At 43.7% G+C, this 15835-nt stretch overlaps 1 protein-coding gene across 1 annotated transcript; it reads left to right on the top strand.

Annotated features, from left to right (window-relative positions):
- Positions 1-1499: 1499 nt before the first annotated feature.
- On the top strand, positions 1500-8030 carry MAP1LC3C (microtubule associated protein 1 light chain 3 gamma). Its single transcript, XM_035110559.3, has 4 exons — positions 1500-2086; positions 2379-2434; positions 2670-2776; positions 7527-8030. The coding sequence occupies exons 1-4, from the start codon at positions 2029-2031 to the stop codon at positions 7735-7737; spliced, it is 432 nt and encodes a 143-aa protein (XP_034966450.1). The 5' UTR covers positions 1500-2028; the 3' UTR covers positions 7738-8030.
- Positions 8031-15835: the final 7805 nt, after the last annotated feature.

The following is a 15835-nucleotide window of genomic DNA, read 5'->3' as shown; positions in this document are numbered from 1 at the left end:
GCCAGTTCAAGGAAACATCCACAGCCATTAGAATAATATCCTTGGGTCTTTCAGAATGAAAGTAGTTGCTTAAAACACACTTTTCGGGGGCAAAAACTATGCAGTAGATCTAGATATATTGATACTGTATGTAGGAAAAACAATTACTCAGTCTTCATTGATTCTAGAATGAGATGCTGAGCGGACATAACCCATTTCATTTTACCCCTTACATGTAAACTTGGCTTGTTTTGCTCCAAACAAACCATGAGCTGCAACTAAGGGCCGATCTTGCCCAACTGCTCATGCTATATTTGAGAAGGCAGGGCCATGAGCTTGTGTCCACATGCAACAGTGAAGCCATGGCTTAGCTTTAGGTAGCACAGCAGCAGCAAGACCAGGAGAGGAGCGAAATAGCCATAATAAAACAGCTGCTCCTCTTGGGGTATCCCAGCCTATGCCAACCTGGTGCCCTGAGGCCGGATGGGAGTCCAAAACATTTGGCAAAGGTTGGCTTATTCTGCTCCTGCTTTCCCAGACACAGCCACTACTTTGAATCACTATAAATGTAAAGGTAAAGGACCCCTGGATGGTTAAGTCCAGTCAAAGGTGACTATGGGGTTGTGATGCACAATTTGCTTTCAGGCCGAGGGAGCTGGTTTTTGTCCACAGACAGCTTTCTGGGTCACGTGGCCAGCATGACTAAACCGCTTCTGCCACAATGAGACAACCGTGACAGAAACCAGACACGCCGTTTACATTCCTGCAGCAGTGGTACCTATTTATCTACTTGCACTGGCATGCTTTCGAACTGCTAGGTTGGCAGGAGCTGGGACAGAGCAACTTACACTGCCAGCACCTTTTCAAGGACTAAGTGCAGGCTGGAGTGCTTTACACATTTCCATCGCAGAATTGTAGAGCTGGAAGGGGCCCTAAGGATGATCTACAGCCCAAACCCCTGCAATGCAGGAATGTGCAGCTGTCCCATACGGGGATCGAACCTGCAACCACGCTGTTATCAGCACTAAGCTCTAACCAACCGAGCTATCCAGGCTCTTCTACCACCTACAACAAACTGATAGTAATATGAAAACTGCTGCTTAGTCCTTTGCGCATTTAGGTACAAGTCCCACTTCATTCGAACCTCCAATAAAGCAGAGCAGAGTTGTAGCTTTAGCTGACACAATGCTTTCTTGAGGGAGTCCTACCTTGACCTGCTCTCAGTAACTTGGAGCAAAACCATTCATGGCGCAAAGAGCTTTCCCGCTTTGCCTGCGTCACATTTCCAAAGGAAGCAACGTCACTGCTAAGGGCGCGATCCTACACAGAGTGAGATGGGAGTTTACCCCTCTCGACGCAGTGGAAGGGGACTTCCTCCAGACGAAACATGCACAGCAGCCACGGTAGCGGGCGGCACGAGAGGAGGAAGCAAGCGATGCAGCTGTAACCCCTTCACCACATGAAAGCAAGCTGAAGGAGAAGATCTCGCACCGTTGCAAAGCGCAGCAATTAAGAACGAGCTGCTGGACTTGCAGCCCGATCCTCTTTTATGTTTACTAAGATGTAACTCCCCTTTGGGTTCAATAGCACTTCCCTCCCGCCAGGTTGCAGCGTGGATCAATGCGAAGCGGTTCATTGGATTTATTTTGCAAAAGACTTGAGCTTTGTGTCACACAGCAAACTATTCCCAAGAAGATCTAAACCAAAGAGCGCCCGGCAGCAGCACAGGCCACAGCGCGTAAAACAAGCCATGCGCTGCGCGCGGGGCAGAGACCCCTTTCCACCCTGTAGGTTAGAAACGGAGCCTTCTTCTGGCCGCGAGGCACCCTGCTGCCGCCTTCCCTAACCCTGCGGAGGCCAGCCTGACCCCACCCCTCACCGCTTATGGAGGGGAGGGAGGGCAAGGAGCGAGGCTGATGTCACAAGCAGGTCTTTATAAGGGGGGCTCTTTTTAAGAACGGTACATTTTGACGGCAGCTGTCCCGGTGCAGGAGTCGCTGGTTAAAAAGGAAAAGGAGAAGAAAAGGCAGCCTGCGTTTGAAAGGGAAAATGCAGCCTTTACATAGCTGCCAGCATGTCAGACCGTTTAAACAAAGAAAGAGTTTTGGTAAGTTGTTGCAGAAGGAGCCTTTTACTAACCAACCAGACTCCAAACTGGCTGCACATTTATTTGGAAATAAGAATAATTTCTGGAATAATGTTGGGGGGTGGCACTGTGGGCTCTAGGAGCAGGGTGAAGTCTAGGTGTATCAAGCCTGTGGGATTCCAGCTACTGATCTGGACTAGGCTACAGATTTCGCTCAAAAGCCCATTGATTGCAATGACCTATGCTTCCGAGTGTGTTCAAGGTTGGGCATGCAGAAATGCAGGCAATTGATCCTTGCTTTTCTTCTGCATAGCAACCCGGGTTGAAGAAGTTGCAGGCATACGAGGGAAATTCCCAACAAAAGTCCCGGTAAGTAGCTATTCCGTTCCCTTTTTCTTTGCTGATTACTGATCATTGCACATTTTCAAATTATCGAGGATTCTGTGCTTATTTAGTCACTAGCAAATCATACTGGTGGCATCATTGGATCTTCCTGCCCAAGGAAGTGTGCTTAGAATTGCCACCCTGGTTCTTGAGTGCTGTTGTGCAGCATGCTCTGTTGCTACTTCGCTTTAAAACCTGTTTCCTTCTTTCTTAAAAACAGGTTATTGTTGAAAGGTACCAGAAAGAAAAGTACCTTCCCCTGCTAGACAAAACCAAGTTTCTTGTGCCTCAGGAGCTGACCATGACTCAGTTTATAACTATCATCAGGTATGTAGCAAGGTCTTGATAGGCTTCTAATTTTGTTGACTCTCCATGCTCCTCTGCCTATTTCTCTTGCTTGTAATCTATTTTTGCAGCGAGACTTCTGAAAGAACTTGGAAACTATGTGATAATATGTACTATATTACTCAGCACATTTCTGTGATTTTTCCCTTCCATGCTTTGATGGGACTCAGATCCTTTGAGTTCTCTTGCAAATGATTCCTTCTTGTTTGCACAAGACTGTGGTAAGAAATCTGTTAGATTAATGTAGTCTTTGCTACTGCCCACTCCCCCTGCGCGTACACACACACACAATATTTTGAGATACATTCTTTTTGTGTTTGTATCAATGGTGATTTTTTTAAAAAAATAACAAAACAAGAAGCTTGTAGTTCCCAGATTTTAAGAATAAGAAAATCTTTTAGCAAGGTTTTGGATTCTTTATTTTAATCTCAGAGCTGCTGATGAAACCTCCCTCTTAGAGACCAGGTTCCAAAGTGTTCTGCTAGTGTTGGGGGGGGGGGAACTGATTACTTGTGACATATTGCGAGCTGCTTTTTAATCCTCCCCAGTTTCGAGAACAGTTTGTTATAAGGGGGGGGGGGGACAGACTGGAGTTCAAGAACCATAACTCCAAAAGTTCTTAGGGCACACAGAACTATTCGTGTAGTGAGTGTCTGTGTGTTTCATTTGAGCCATAGTATTCCAAGCCTTCTCTATCTGTAACCCTTCTGTCTTGGGGTTATAAGGAGCCTGCTATAGGAGACAACTCCTAGGGGCTGTGGGGGTTTCGGCCCCCACGATAAAATATTTCAGGGGTGGCCAACTCCCAAGAGACTGCGATCAACTCACAGAGTTAAAAACTGGCAGTGATCTACCCCCTTTTGGGGGGTTCAGGTCAAAGTTGTTGAGCTTTTTTTCGGAAGGAGAAAGGCCCATTTTTGGGGGGGGGGTTCGGGTTGGTCAAAGTTGTTGAGTTTTTTTCAGGGTGGAGGTAAAATGTTGAGCTTTTTTTAGGGGAGCCACAGTTGTTCAACTTCTTTGGGGGGAGCCAATCATCTATCAGTGATCTACCGCAGACATCCAGTGATCTACCGGTAGATCACGATCTACCTGTTGGACATGCCTGAAATATTTGAAGCGGGTTGGGGGGGGGCAAGTTGATGGCCATTTTCATTCAAATGGTGAGTATGTGTGTGTGTGTGTGCGCGCGCGCTGTATCATGTGATCAATTATGCAGGGCAGTATTTTATTCAAGTTGGCACCCCTGGAGCCTGCATTATGAAGTCAAGCTAATTGAGGTTAGCAGCAGTTGTCCAAGGGCACGGATTGCCCTCCCCAACCCTCGCTGCACAAAATCATTTTCCCCTGAGATGCTTTGGCTCAAACCCAGACTGCGTCACATTCAGCCCTTTTTACTCTGTTGTTTTGGAGCTTTTAGAGGTCCTTGGAGAGCTTGAGACAGGAGGCAGCAGTCTGTAAATTTTGTGAGAGAGACCCAGCGCAGATGTGACTCATGCTTTCTAACTACTTGCGCATTTCAAAGATTGTGGGCATTCTATAGCTGCACCTTTCCAGCATGTTTCAGAATCCAAGTGGAGAAAAGTAATGTCAGAAGTAGCCCTGAGCTACAGCCTCTCTAAAGTCAGCTTAGGAAATGTGCTACGTTTCAGCAATCTGCCCTTGGTCCTAAACAAGCGGTCTGACCTCTCTGACTGATACAGTTGTTTGCCTTCTCAGTTCACAACCTTTCCAAGGTGGAGTGAAATACAGAGGAGAGTTCTAGGATTTTTTATAGGATTTATCTTGTAGGATAGCTTTCCTATCCAACAATTCCTATCCTACAATATGTCAGTAGTAGCTTGTTTCCATATAATTTGTTACTGTACGTTCTCAATAGTAGCTGATGTTCTGGTCCCCAATAAATATTCCACTCACTGGCTCCTTTGTGTGAAAATTAGTACCTTATTAGAAACATATTAAACTTTTCTGCAATGCTTTTTGGTGGAGGAGGGTGGGGAGGAAGCAGAGCAGCGCTTGCTGGTTTCCCTAAAAACTAAAAAATTTTTATAAAAAAAAAGACTAAATGTGTGTGTTTGTAACAATAGATATGTTTGTTTCAGTTAGACCAGGCATCCCCAAACTTCGGCCCTCCAGATGTTTTGGACTACAATTCCCATCTTCCCCGACCACTGGTCCTGTTAGCTAGGGATCATGGGAGTTGTAGGCCAAAACATCTGGAGGGCCGCAGTTTGGGGATGCCTGAGTTAGACAGTGGGGAAGGAGTAACTTTGCTCTACTCTGCTATATCACCTAGAAATGTGTTCCTCTTGGAAGGCTAGGAATGGTCATAACTGTTTAGGTATTTCCTTTACCACCTAAACCTTTCTGCTGCTGTAGGATATAGATAATCTGTGTAAGTATTTGGGTCTGACACTTCTATAAACCTCTGGAAACTAGCTATCTGTCCTACCACCAATAAGCCTAGGTTCAAATACTTGCTTAAACTATGAATCTTGGAACAATTTCACAAATCAGCCCAGTTCAGATGCTACTATCTCAGTCTAATAAATAATCATTGCACCTGCCTGCTATCCCCTTCTCTTTCCCTCATGCAGCATAATTAAAAAGCTTTTAGGGGGTTTTAAACCAAAGTTTCCTGTTGCATCCAAACTGAGAAACTGTGGCTTTAATCTTATAAACCAGAATTAGTTCTGGTTCCAAACTACGGTTTATAATCTGACATAGCTTGGATGTAACTAGAAACTGTGCTTTAACAAGCACTGGAATCTGTCTAACAGCAGTGCAAGAGAGAATGGATATATAAAGGGGAGGAAGAAGTGCCTGCACATTCCAGTAAACCATGGTTTATTAGACAGATATAATTCTTTGCTTCCTGGGGGAAGGATGGGACACAAATTTATTAAACTTCATCTTTGACTCTGCACCAATGTTATGTGCACTGCACAGTCAAGCTAAACTGTTGACAAAATGTAAATATCAGGAGTTATAGTAAGCAACAACTTTCCCAAAAGTGATGAGGTTAAATTAGGGAGAGGATTTTCTTTAATGGATTTTGTTTGTTCAATCGTGTAGCACAGGCACCCCCAAACTTCGGCCCTCCAGATATTTTGGACTACAAGTCCCATCTTCCCCAACCACTGGTTCTGTTAGCTAGGGATCATGGGAGTTGTAGGCCAAAACATCTGGAGGGCCACAGTTTGGGGATGCCTGGTGTAGCATTTGTGGCTATGTCTTAAAGGACATCTAGCTACCATTTTCTGTAGCTGAGGTCAGTACTGCAAATGACTTTCCCACTCAATCCATAACTTGATGGACCCTAGGGAAACGGTCATGTAAACAATGGTAAAGGGTGCTGTCAGCAGTGGTTGGAAAAGAACAAAGGGGAGGTAGGGGAGGTGGCAGGGCGAGAACTTGGATGATGGGGAGGAGACATTGGAGAATGGGAGTGGGGTGAAAACTATGGTTATTAAGGTGCGAATTGGGAGAATTAAGGTATCTGCAGTTAAGAGGGGGATGGAAGAAAATTGTGTACAAATATAAATGGAATGGAATTTAATAATAAAATTGGAGTTATGAAGAAATTTGGAAGGGGTGTATAGGCTAAAAGGAGGAAAATATTTTAAGATGGTGAAAATGATAAAGGAAAATAAGTGTAAATAAAATTGATTAATTATGATTTTTAAGGATAATGGAGTGTCCCTTTGCCTCTACTCTCTTCCCTCACCCTGGACCTTCTGGGTGGCAGGGGGAGGTACTGGGGTGGGGGGCTTCAATGACAAAAAGGACTGCGTCTCCTCTCCTACTGCACTTGGGGATTCTCTGGTGGCAAGGGGGTCTCATGGATTGTAGTGGGGGAGGGGTAGGATATAAAATGAAAGAATATAACGAAAAGGATTTAAAAATTATGATAAAGGGAATTGCAAAAGAGGATTAAAAATTGAAAATCAGAAAGGGCGGGGGGAGGGGAAGTCCATAAGACAGTGATCAGAAAAATGGATGTTTAAAAGTTAGATTTGTTTGGTTTGGTTTCTTTCTTTGTTAGTTTATGTTATATTGTAATGTTTTTATGTTTATTTTGTTAAGATGGGAAATTGAATGGAAATTATTTTAAAAAACTATCATGTAAACATGTCTCTTGGAATAATTTGAACTATATATGCTTCATAACAACGTAGGCCTCTATAATCAACCTGTTTACTATTTTACTTGGCCTTTCTGAACATTTAATGTCCCAAAACTTGTCTGAATGGTCACTGATGTGCACAACTGGGCGCATGGTGGTTGATTCCCCCTTCCCAGTTCCTAATGGATTGTCTTAAATATCTATTTAAGGAGAATTTGTTTAAAGTTTGCTTACCACCAGTGGAGTAAAAGTAGTACCCCAGTTTTCAGTGGCAAAACTTACACAAGCTGTAAAAAATTCTCCAAAAAATCCAGATTCTGGGTTCCCTCATCCTTGGTGGGCCATCTTGATGGACTGGAGGAATTTACCCACCTGTCAATCACCCAGTGTCACTATGATGTCATGCAGCCCACTTTTCTTCTGTAGGTGTGAAAACAGTGTAAAATGCCCTTGAGTCAAGCCTGCCAATAATAAATGAGCCCCGTTATAAAGTATTATCAAGGGTACAAAAGCACTGAGTACATTGTCCTGGATTAGGATTGTATTGGCATAGCATGAAATAACTTGCACATTTTAAATACTTGCTCTCTCTTTTCTTTGTTTACCCAGAAGCAGAATGGCGCTGAGTTCTACACAAGCTTTCTATATGCTGGTAAACAACAAGAGTTTAGCAAGCATGTCTCTAACACTGGCAGAAGTCTACAAGAATTACAAAGATGAAGATGGGTTTGTTTACATGACTTATGCATCCCAAGAAATGTTTGGAGGCCTCTTAGCCCCTGGCAAGGGGAAATGTAAGGAATGTCTCCAGAAAACATAAGTGTTCTCTCCGGTGACAGCTATGTGGCTAGAAAGCTCAGCTGTGAATCATGCGAGCTACCTGAAAATGAAAGGTGCTCTCTCTGAATGTGGGCTCCTCTCGAAGGATTCATGGTCCAGGAGTTGGCAGGACCCAACCAAAGAACCATGCGATGGAACAAGCCATCCTAAATGAGTGACACGGACAAGTATTTTGTATTTCGCTCCTTTCCTGCCAAAAATAAAGGTAGCAGGGGGTGCACTTCGGTGTTTAAAATAATAATAATAATAATAAATGATGTAACTGCTTTTAAAGGTGGTGGTAAAACCGCCACTGGAATACTTGCTTGCTTCCAACTGTGGTTGCATCTCTGGTCCAAAAACAGGTATTTCTGGATGGTCAGCAAACAGCTCCTCTAAATGAGTAACTGTGGTCATTTTTGAAATCAGTGCAAATCTATGGCTATGTCATCATCATCTTCGAAGGGGCACACACATGCACCAAAGGAAGAAGCATACAAGTACAGAGAATGCCCCCCCCCCCCCGGGTAAGACTGGTGAAAAATAAAGGGATTTTTAAAACCAGGTCACATGGCCTGGGTAGGAATGATCTGCTTAGCAGCTAAGAATAATGTATGCACTAAAGATTTTACAAACTGTTTCAGAGTTACTGTAGCACTCTTTTGATTCTAATCGGTAGTGTTGAGCACTGCAAAACACAGAGACATAGCTGGCTTTTCTATGCCCCTGCTCTTGTCTACATATACATCCAGGAGGAATACCCTTAAGGATGGATTTACATGATACTACACACACAATGGGGCGCGGGTGGCGCTGTGGTCTAAACCACAGAGCCTAGGGCTTGCCGATCAGAAGGTCGGCGGTTCGAATCCCCGCAACAGGGTGAGCTCCTGTTGTTCGGTCCCAGCTCCTGTCCACCTAGCAGTTCGAAAGCACGTCAAAGTGCAAGTAGATAAATAGGTACCACTCCAGCGGGAAGGTAAATTGCATTTCTGTGCGCTGCTCTGGTTCGCTAGAAGCCGCTTAGTCATGCTGGCCACATGACCCGGAAGCTTTCTGCAGACAAACGCTAGCTCCCTTGGCCTATAGAGCGAGATGAGCGCCGCAACCCCAGAGTTGTCCGCGACTGGACCTAACGGTCAGGGGTACCTTTACCTTTACACTCACACAAATCCATGTGGAAGTGAGTTTTATTGAAAGGGCTGAGGCAATGGCATGTAAGGGCCTCTTTCAGGCAACACTGCTGCACATGGATCCCACTGCACAGTGCTTGTAAAAAAAAATCAGAAGTTGGTAGGGTGGAATAGGGCTCTGGCTAAGTAGGGAGTTCAGGAGCACAGCTCTCCAAATGGAGATATGATCAGTATGTGAATATTTACTGTGCCATCTTGTGGCTGTTTAAATTGAGGGGTGGGGGACAGGAGTCTTAACTAACATTGGAGCTGAGGCAGCAATCCTTGAAGCTCCAACAGTAGTTTTATCATGAGGCTGTGTTCTTGCCTTTTGAACTCTGCGCTGAGCTTTCTATATTTGGGTTTAAGATAAGATTGCTGCATAAAAAGGGCACCCTGTTAAAAACATGACTCCTGTTCGTAGCTCACAAAGTGCAAGGCAATTAGAAGCTCCTTGGTCCTTAAACCCTGTTGCTAAACTTAATCGCCTGAGCCTCTTGTGTCATGTTTAAGATGGCCGCCTGTATCTCAGGGGACCTTCGCTGACTTGGGGACTCTCTTGAGTTGAAAGGTCCTAGTCTCGCCTAAGCCAGGTGTCTTTGAAAGGGGTGCATCACAGACTATCAGAGTAAGAGACCAGGGATGGGGAACCTGCAGCCCCTCCCATATGATGTTGGACTCATAATTTCTGATTTAATTGATGGGAGTCAAATCACAACAGTTGGTTCACAGATCCCCACCACACCCTCGGAAATCACCTTCATGGCTCAAACAGTATTTTAATTGGGCATTCACTGCAACGTGGACACAAATTCCTCTTATATATGTCATGCAACTTGGTTTAATGGACCACTAGTTCTAAGAACCAGGAAAGGGCATGGATTCTGTATACAGCGTCACTACGTTAAGCGGTACTGAATTATCACAAGTTATGTAAATAAAGAAATATATATATATATTGCAGTATATCTGTTGGCTTTTTTTGCAAAATAAATATGGATTTAGACTTGTTGAAGGGAAGTGGAATTGCAACCCCATCTTAAGATCAGTTTTCATTTACCAGTTACATATCTCTAAAGCCATTCTCTGTTGGCATCCTTGATGTATGAGTCGTCCTTTATTTGTTTGTTTTAAGAAGCTGCTATGCTAGCCTACCAGTGTTCCTGTTTGAAAAGAGAACCTTGGCAAATGTTAAGAGTATATGCCAGGCATCTCCAAACTCAGCCCTCCAGATGTTTTGGGACTACATCTCTCATCATCCCTGACCACTGATCCTGTTAGCTAGGAATGATGGTAGTTGTAGTCCCAAAACAGCTGGAGGGCCAAGTTTGGGGATGCCTGGTATATGCTGTCTAGTCTACGTTTTATGATTCTGCCTGCAGCTGGTGTGTGTACTTGTACTGTATACTTTGTTGAAAACATTTTTTTTTAAAGTGGAGGACTTAAAAACAAACAAACCAATGGAGTTTTTGCCATTGCAGAGCTTAAGACACCACCACCTGTTTATCAACAGCAGCATTTTTGTGTCTTTTCCGATGTCACTGCTGGCCAGGGATGGAGGAAGGGGGGTGCGGTCGGGGAGGTCCAACCTGGGTGTCACCACTGAGGGGGGTGATAAAATGCCAGGCGGCACTCACCACAGGGCCTGCAGCGCGCCCGAGCCACGCATCTTTCCTGATGTGGTAGCTTGAGCACCTGCAGGCCCCGTCCTGCCCCAAATGTAGGGTGGCTGAGTGGGAGGAGGCAGGCAGACTCATCGGAGGCCCCGCGGAGCGTCTCACTTTCCACCACCTGCTTCTCGTTTCCTGTATGAGAGACTTAAATGGGCATTCTAAGCATTTTAAACTTTGGGGTAGTTACCTTGCTTCTCTAAAGTAAAGGGTTGAAACAATGTTGATGTCACTATGGGAAAGATGGACTGAAGGATAATTAAAGCAACGTGCCTAAACGCCTCTCGTCTCTAATCGCATTTCTGGTTTCCTGTGAGTGAATGCAGTTTGAAGTACTGTAAGCTTCACAACGTACGCGGGGATAAAGAGTGCAGTGAGGAGGGGAGCCACCTGATATCAATAGGCAGAGAGTTCCAAAGTGCCACACTGAAATATTAATTTTGTACAAATGTGAAATTGGTATTCTGTGGCCCCTGTAATGGTGCCATCCCACTGATTGAAATGACCGTGAGTATATATTTTGTTTGTTTGTTTGTCTTCTGTACTTCCATCCATCTGAGTATCACAGGGCAGTTTAAAATATAAAAACACAAAAAGACATACCATAGTAGCAATGCCGCCTCCTCACCCAGTATATATGGAGTAAGGTGATCCTGTAGGTAAACTGGTCCCAGGTATTTAAGGGTTGTATATACCGATAGCAAACTCTTCATTGAGGTGAATTGCTAATGCTGAAAGGGAAAGGCATGGGTCACTTTCTGCTTAACAATTGAGAGCAGTCAAATAATATTTTAGTATGGATTGACCGCTGGATTTATTAATGACCAAGAGTGGTTCTCTAGCTTAAAATGATCACAAATTGCAGAAAGGGAATAAAGAGTTACTGTGCTTTCAAGAAATGTAAATAAAACCAATGTGGTAGACATTTGGGGAGGTTAAGCATCCTCTGCCTATTCTCCATAGGAATGAATGGCTGAACACTGGCTTGTTCTGGACCTCCAGATCCATCCCTCTCCTGTCTTCCCTGTAAATGTACATTCAGTGTGCTAATAAAAATGGTCCACAAAGACATACATCCCATGTAATAGATATTACAGATTAATATGTCCAGTTCTGGGCACCGCAATGCGATGTTGTCAAGCTGGAATGTACATGCAGTGGAGGACTAGCAAGATGATCAAGGGTCTAGAAACCAAGCCTTATGAGGAATGGTTGAGGGAGCTGGGTAGGTTTAGTCTGGAAAAGAGGAGACTGAGAGGAGATATGAGAGCCATCTTCAGATATCTAAAGGGCTTTCACATGGAAGATGCAGCAACCTTGTTTTCTCCTGCTCTGGAAGGTAGGACCCAAAGCAATGGCTTCACGTTACAAGAAAGAACATTCTGATTAAACATAGGAAGAATTTTCCTGACAGGAAGAGCTGTTCGACAGTGGAACTCCCCTTATACCTCCAGGAATAGGGCAGTATATAAATTCAATAAATAATAATAATAGTAATTGTGGACTCTCCATCCTTGGAGGTTTTTAAAGCAGAGGTTGGATGGCCATCTGTCATGGATGCTTTAGCTGAGATTCCTGCATTGCAGGGGGTTGGCCTAGATGACCCTTGGGGTCCCTTCCAACTCTTAAGATGCTATGATTCTACAAATTGATTGAGAGCAAGTTTGCGAGGCAACCTGAAAGCACCCCCCCCCCAATGAATATGACTCAAGAAAAAAAATTCTGTCTTGCAGCTGATCTTTCTAAGCAGAGGCCTGCTATTTGATGCCTTGCCTCTGAGGCATCCTGAAATAGGTGTAAAATGCTCCAATGATTACAGCCAGCATTTTACACTTAATTTGGCACAGCTGTTGATGTTTTTTCAACAGCAGAAAAAGAGATCAGGTTGTTTGGCCTTCCCTAGGCAGGGAGGGAGGTGTTCAGCTGCAATAAGTGAGTAGTCCTCCCTGCCTTGGGCCTCTCCAATAAGCGGGTAATAGAAAAATTTTGCAGCACTTCTTGCCAAATCAGCTGGGCTGAATAATGATGATGATGATGATGATGACGACGGCGACGTGTGTGGGCATCATAGCTGCCAAGTTTTCCCTTTTCTCGCGAGGAAGCCTATTCAGCATAAGGAAAAATCCCTTAAAATAAGGGATAACTTGGCAGCTATGGTGGGCATAGAATATTTTGTATTTGTTGGTCTTTAAAAACTGAGGCAGAGCATTGCTAAGTGAATGTGCCTTGCCTGTCTGTCCAACACAATTTGCAGGAAATTCCATCACAACAACTGCGAAATGGTAAGAGGATGTAGTAGGCATGTGTGTCTGTGGGTAATGCTGGAGTCCTGCTTCTACTTTAAGTAGGGTTGCCAGACTCAATAGTGGACAGGACTTCTGTGCCTTAACTTGCCCTGCTCACTTTTGAGTCTGGAAACCTTAAAGAGAAACCAGCAGACCCTTTGTTAAATTTCCAAGCAAAGGGTCTGCTGGTTTCTCTTCAAGGTTTCCAGACTCAAAAGAGAGCAGGGCAATTAAAGGCACAGAAGTCCTGTCCTCGATTGAGTCTGGCAACCCGAACTTTAAGCAACTATGGCCAATTGCACATTCACTGCACAAATAAATAGAAAGTGTGAGCCAGAATCTGTAATGCTGATGTTATGTACTGAGCTAAATCCTAGAACAATAGGATTCAGAATCAGCGGGAGCTACCCAATCCAACTCCAGGTGGAAGTGAATCCGCAACCTGATTGGCCTGCTGGAGCAGCCAATCAGGCGGCTGGCAGAAGTGAATCTGCTACCTGATTGGCCTGTAGGAGCAGCCAATCAGGCTGCAGGCAGAAGTCAATCCACAATATAATTGGCCAACAGGTGTAGCCCTGAAGTAGCCAATCACGCAAGGCCCATTGTGTAAATAATGTATATAAGCAGATGGTTTTGGGAAAAGAGCCATTCTTCTTCTCCTCTTCTCCTTGATGACTATGAGCTGAATAAAGAGCATGAAATTCACTCTCGACTCCGAGTACATTTCAGCTGATAATGCAAACCTGAAAATGACTGTGGTTCAGAATAACCAGACATGACTGTGTGCCGCGTATTTTAAAGTTTCCCTGCAAAAAATAAAGCCACGTCAGTCGAGAAGTGCGTAAGTCAACAATGATAGGAAGACACACAGAATAATTCACGAATCTCAACTCTTAATGGTTCTTCAGCAGAAGCCTTGGTCCCACTGATAACCTTATGCAGGCACTCCAAGCCCCCACCCACCTCCAGCCGTCATTTCCTTGCGGTTTCCCATCTGTCCAGTACTGTGCTTATCAGCTAATAACTGAAGAGCGGACTTACATTTTCCTTGCTTCTCGAAGCAGCATTTTCCTCCTCCTGATTCGCAAGTGGTGAGCTTTTCAATCAACCCTCCTGCAGACAGTGCATCAATTGAGGACATTCAAGATATCCTAGGCTGCGAACCTAGGCTGCCTTGTGCCCTTGGCAAGGAGGTATATGAGAGACCATGGACCAGAAACTCAAAAAGTTTGCTTTCTGTCACCTTTTGCACTTCACCAGTGACTTCCTGCTCCCCTCGATGAGCCACTCTGAGGCAGAGTAGAAGCACAATTTTGGCACCCCTATTTTCAAATACTGTATACTTTTTAGGTTGCTTTACTTTAAATATATTTGATATCTTTTTTAAGGACAGTTTTTTCCCCTGCCTAAATGAAACACATACGTTCTTCTGAACACATTTGCTCAGAAGCAGCCTCATGGATTTTATAGCAAGACTTACTCCTAAGCAAATGTTTCTGTCACTGCAGAAATTTGCCCTTAGGCACATAGATTCCATGTTGACTTGTATGAAAGGCTTTGCTCCCTAATGAGAATGGAAGGTGTTTTAGAGGCAAAGCAAAAATATGTTTAAGAGTGCAACGTTCTTCACAGAGTACACCTCGTTGCCCCTTAACGATGCTGTAAACCCAGGAGAATTGGTCAAGGAATGTTTTTTTAAAAAAATCTAAAGCAAGGAATAAGATTATATTTGCTGAGGTATATGAAGCTGTTAATATTTTACATGGTAACTGCTTATATAGCAGGTTTGTGAGCAACACACGCAGATAGATATCTAATCTCTCTCCAGTTCTCAAAAACTTGTCTAGTACTATTCCATTGTTTACAGCTGATGGGTTTGTTATTTGTGATACCACCTGAACAACCTGGCAACTTAAGCACGATTGCAAGGCTATTAATTCTTGTGTCATGCTCTTCAAATGCTTGTTTACATCGTAATAATGCTTCTTAACAATGGCAACACATGCATTAGTTACGTACAAATTGGCTTATTGCAAGAAGGTCTATATGGGGCTTCTGTTTAAGAGATTTCAGAAGCATCAGTTGGTCCAGACCACAGCAGCAACAATATTAGTAACACCCTGTTGCGTGGGAGTTTTTCAATTTTGCTTCATTTTTAATTTGCATACCATATTGATATACACATACCATACATTGATATACACATACCATATATTCTACATTGCTATACACAAGGTGGTTTACAACCTCAAAAAACAACAAAATATACAAGATTGCGCACCTGATAATCCAAACCAATACAAATCATAATAAAAATTATGGCTAAATAAATAAAGGTAAAGGTAAAGGGACCCCTGACCATTAGGTCCAGTTGTGACCGACTCTGGGGTTGCGCACTCATCTCGCATTATTGGCCAAGGGAGCCGGCGTATAGCTTCCAGGTCATGTGGCCAGCATGACAAAGCCACTTCTGGCGAACCAGAGCAGCACACGGAAACGCCGTTTACCTTCCCGCTGTAGCGGTTCCTATTTACCTACTTGCATTTTGACGTGCTTTCGAACTGCTAGGTTGGCAGGAGCTGGGACCGAGCAACGGGAGCTCATCCCGTCACAGGGATTCGAACCGCTGACCTTCTGATCAGCAAGCCCTAGGCTCAGTGGTTTAACCCACAGTGCCACAAATCATAATTAAAATTATGGCTAAATAAATACTTTATATCAAATAAATTAATATTCAATAATCCTTTATACAATAAATTCAACTCTCAGGTTATCAACAAAAAATAAACAGTCATTACTAAATAATTACTAAATTGTAAGTAAAAATAACAGCAAAATTACACTACATTAAAACCATGTAAAAATATCAAACTGAGGAATAACGTCACAAACCTATAAAATTATTAAAAGTTTCCCCACCCCCTAAACTCTTCTCTCTTCCCAGTTGCTCTGCTCATCTTAAAGCCCTGGCC

The sequence above is a fragment of the Zootoca vivipara genome, chromosome 3 (genome assembly GCF_965207765.1).
Source record: "Zootoca vivipara chromosome 3, rZooViv2.hap1.1, whole genome shotgun sequence".
Lineage (NCBI taxonomy): Eukaryota > Metazoa > Chordata > Lepidosauria > Squamata > Lacertidae > Zootoca > Zootoca vivipara.
Note: the sequence above shows the minus strand (reverse complement) of the source record. Positions and strands in the feature narration are given on the sequence as shown.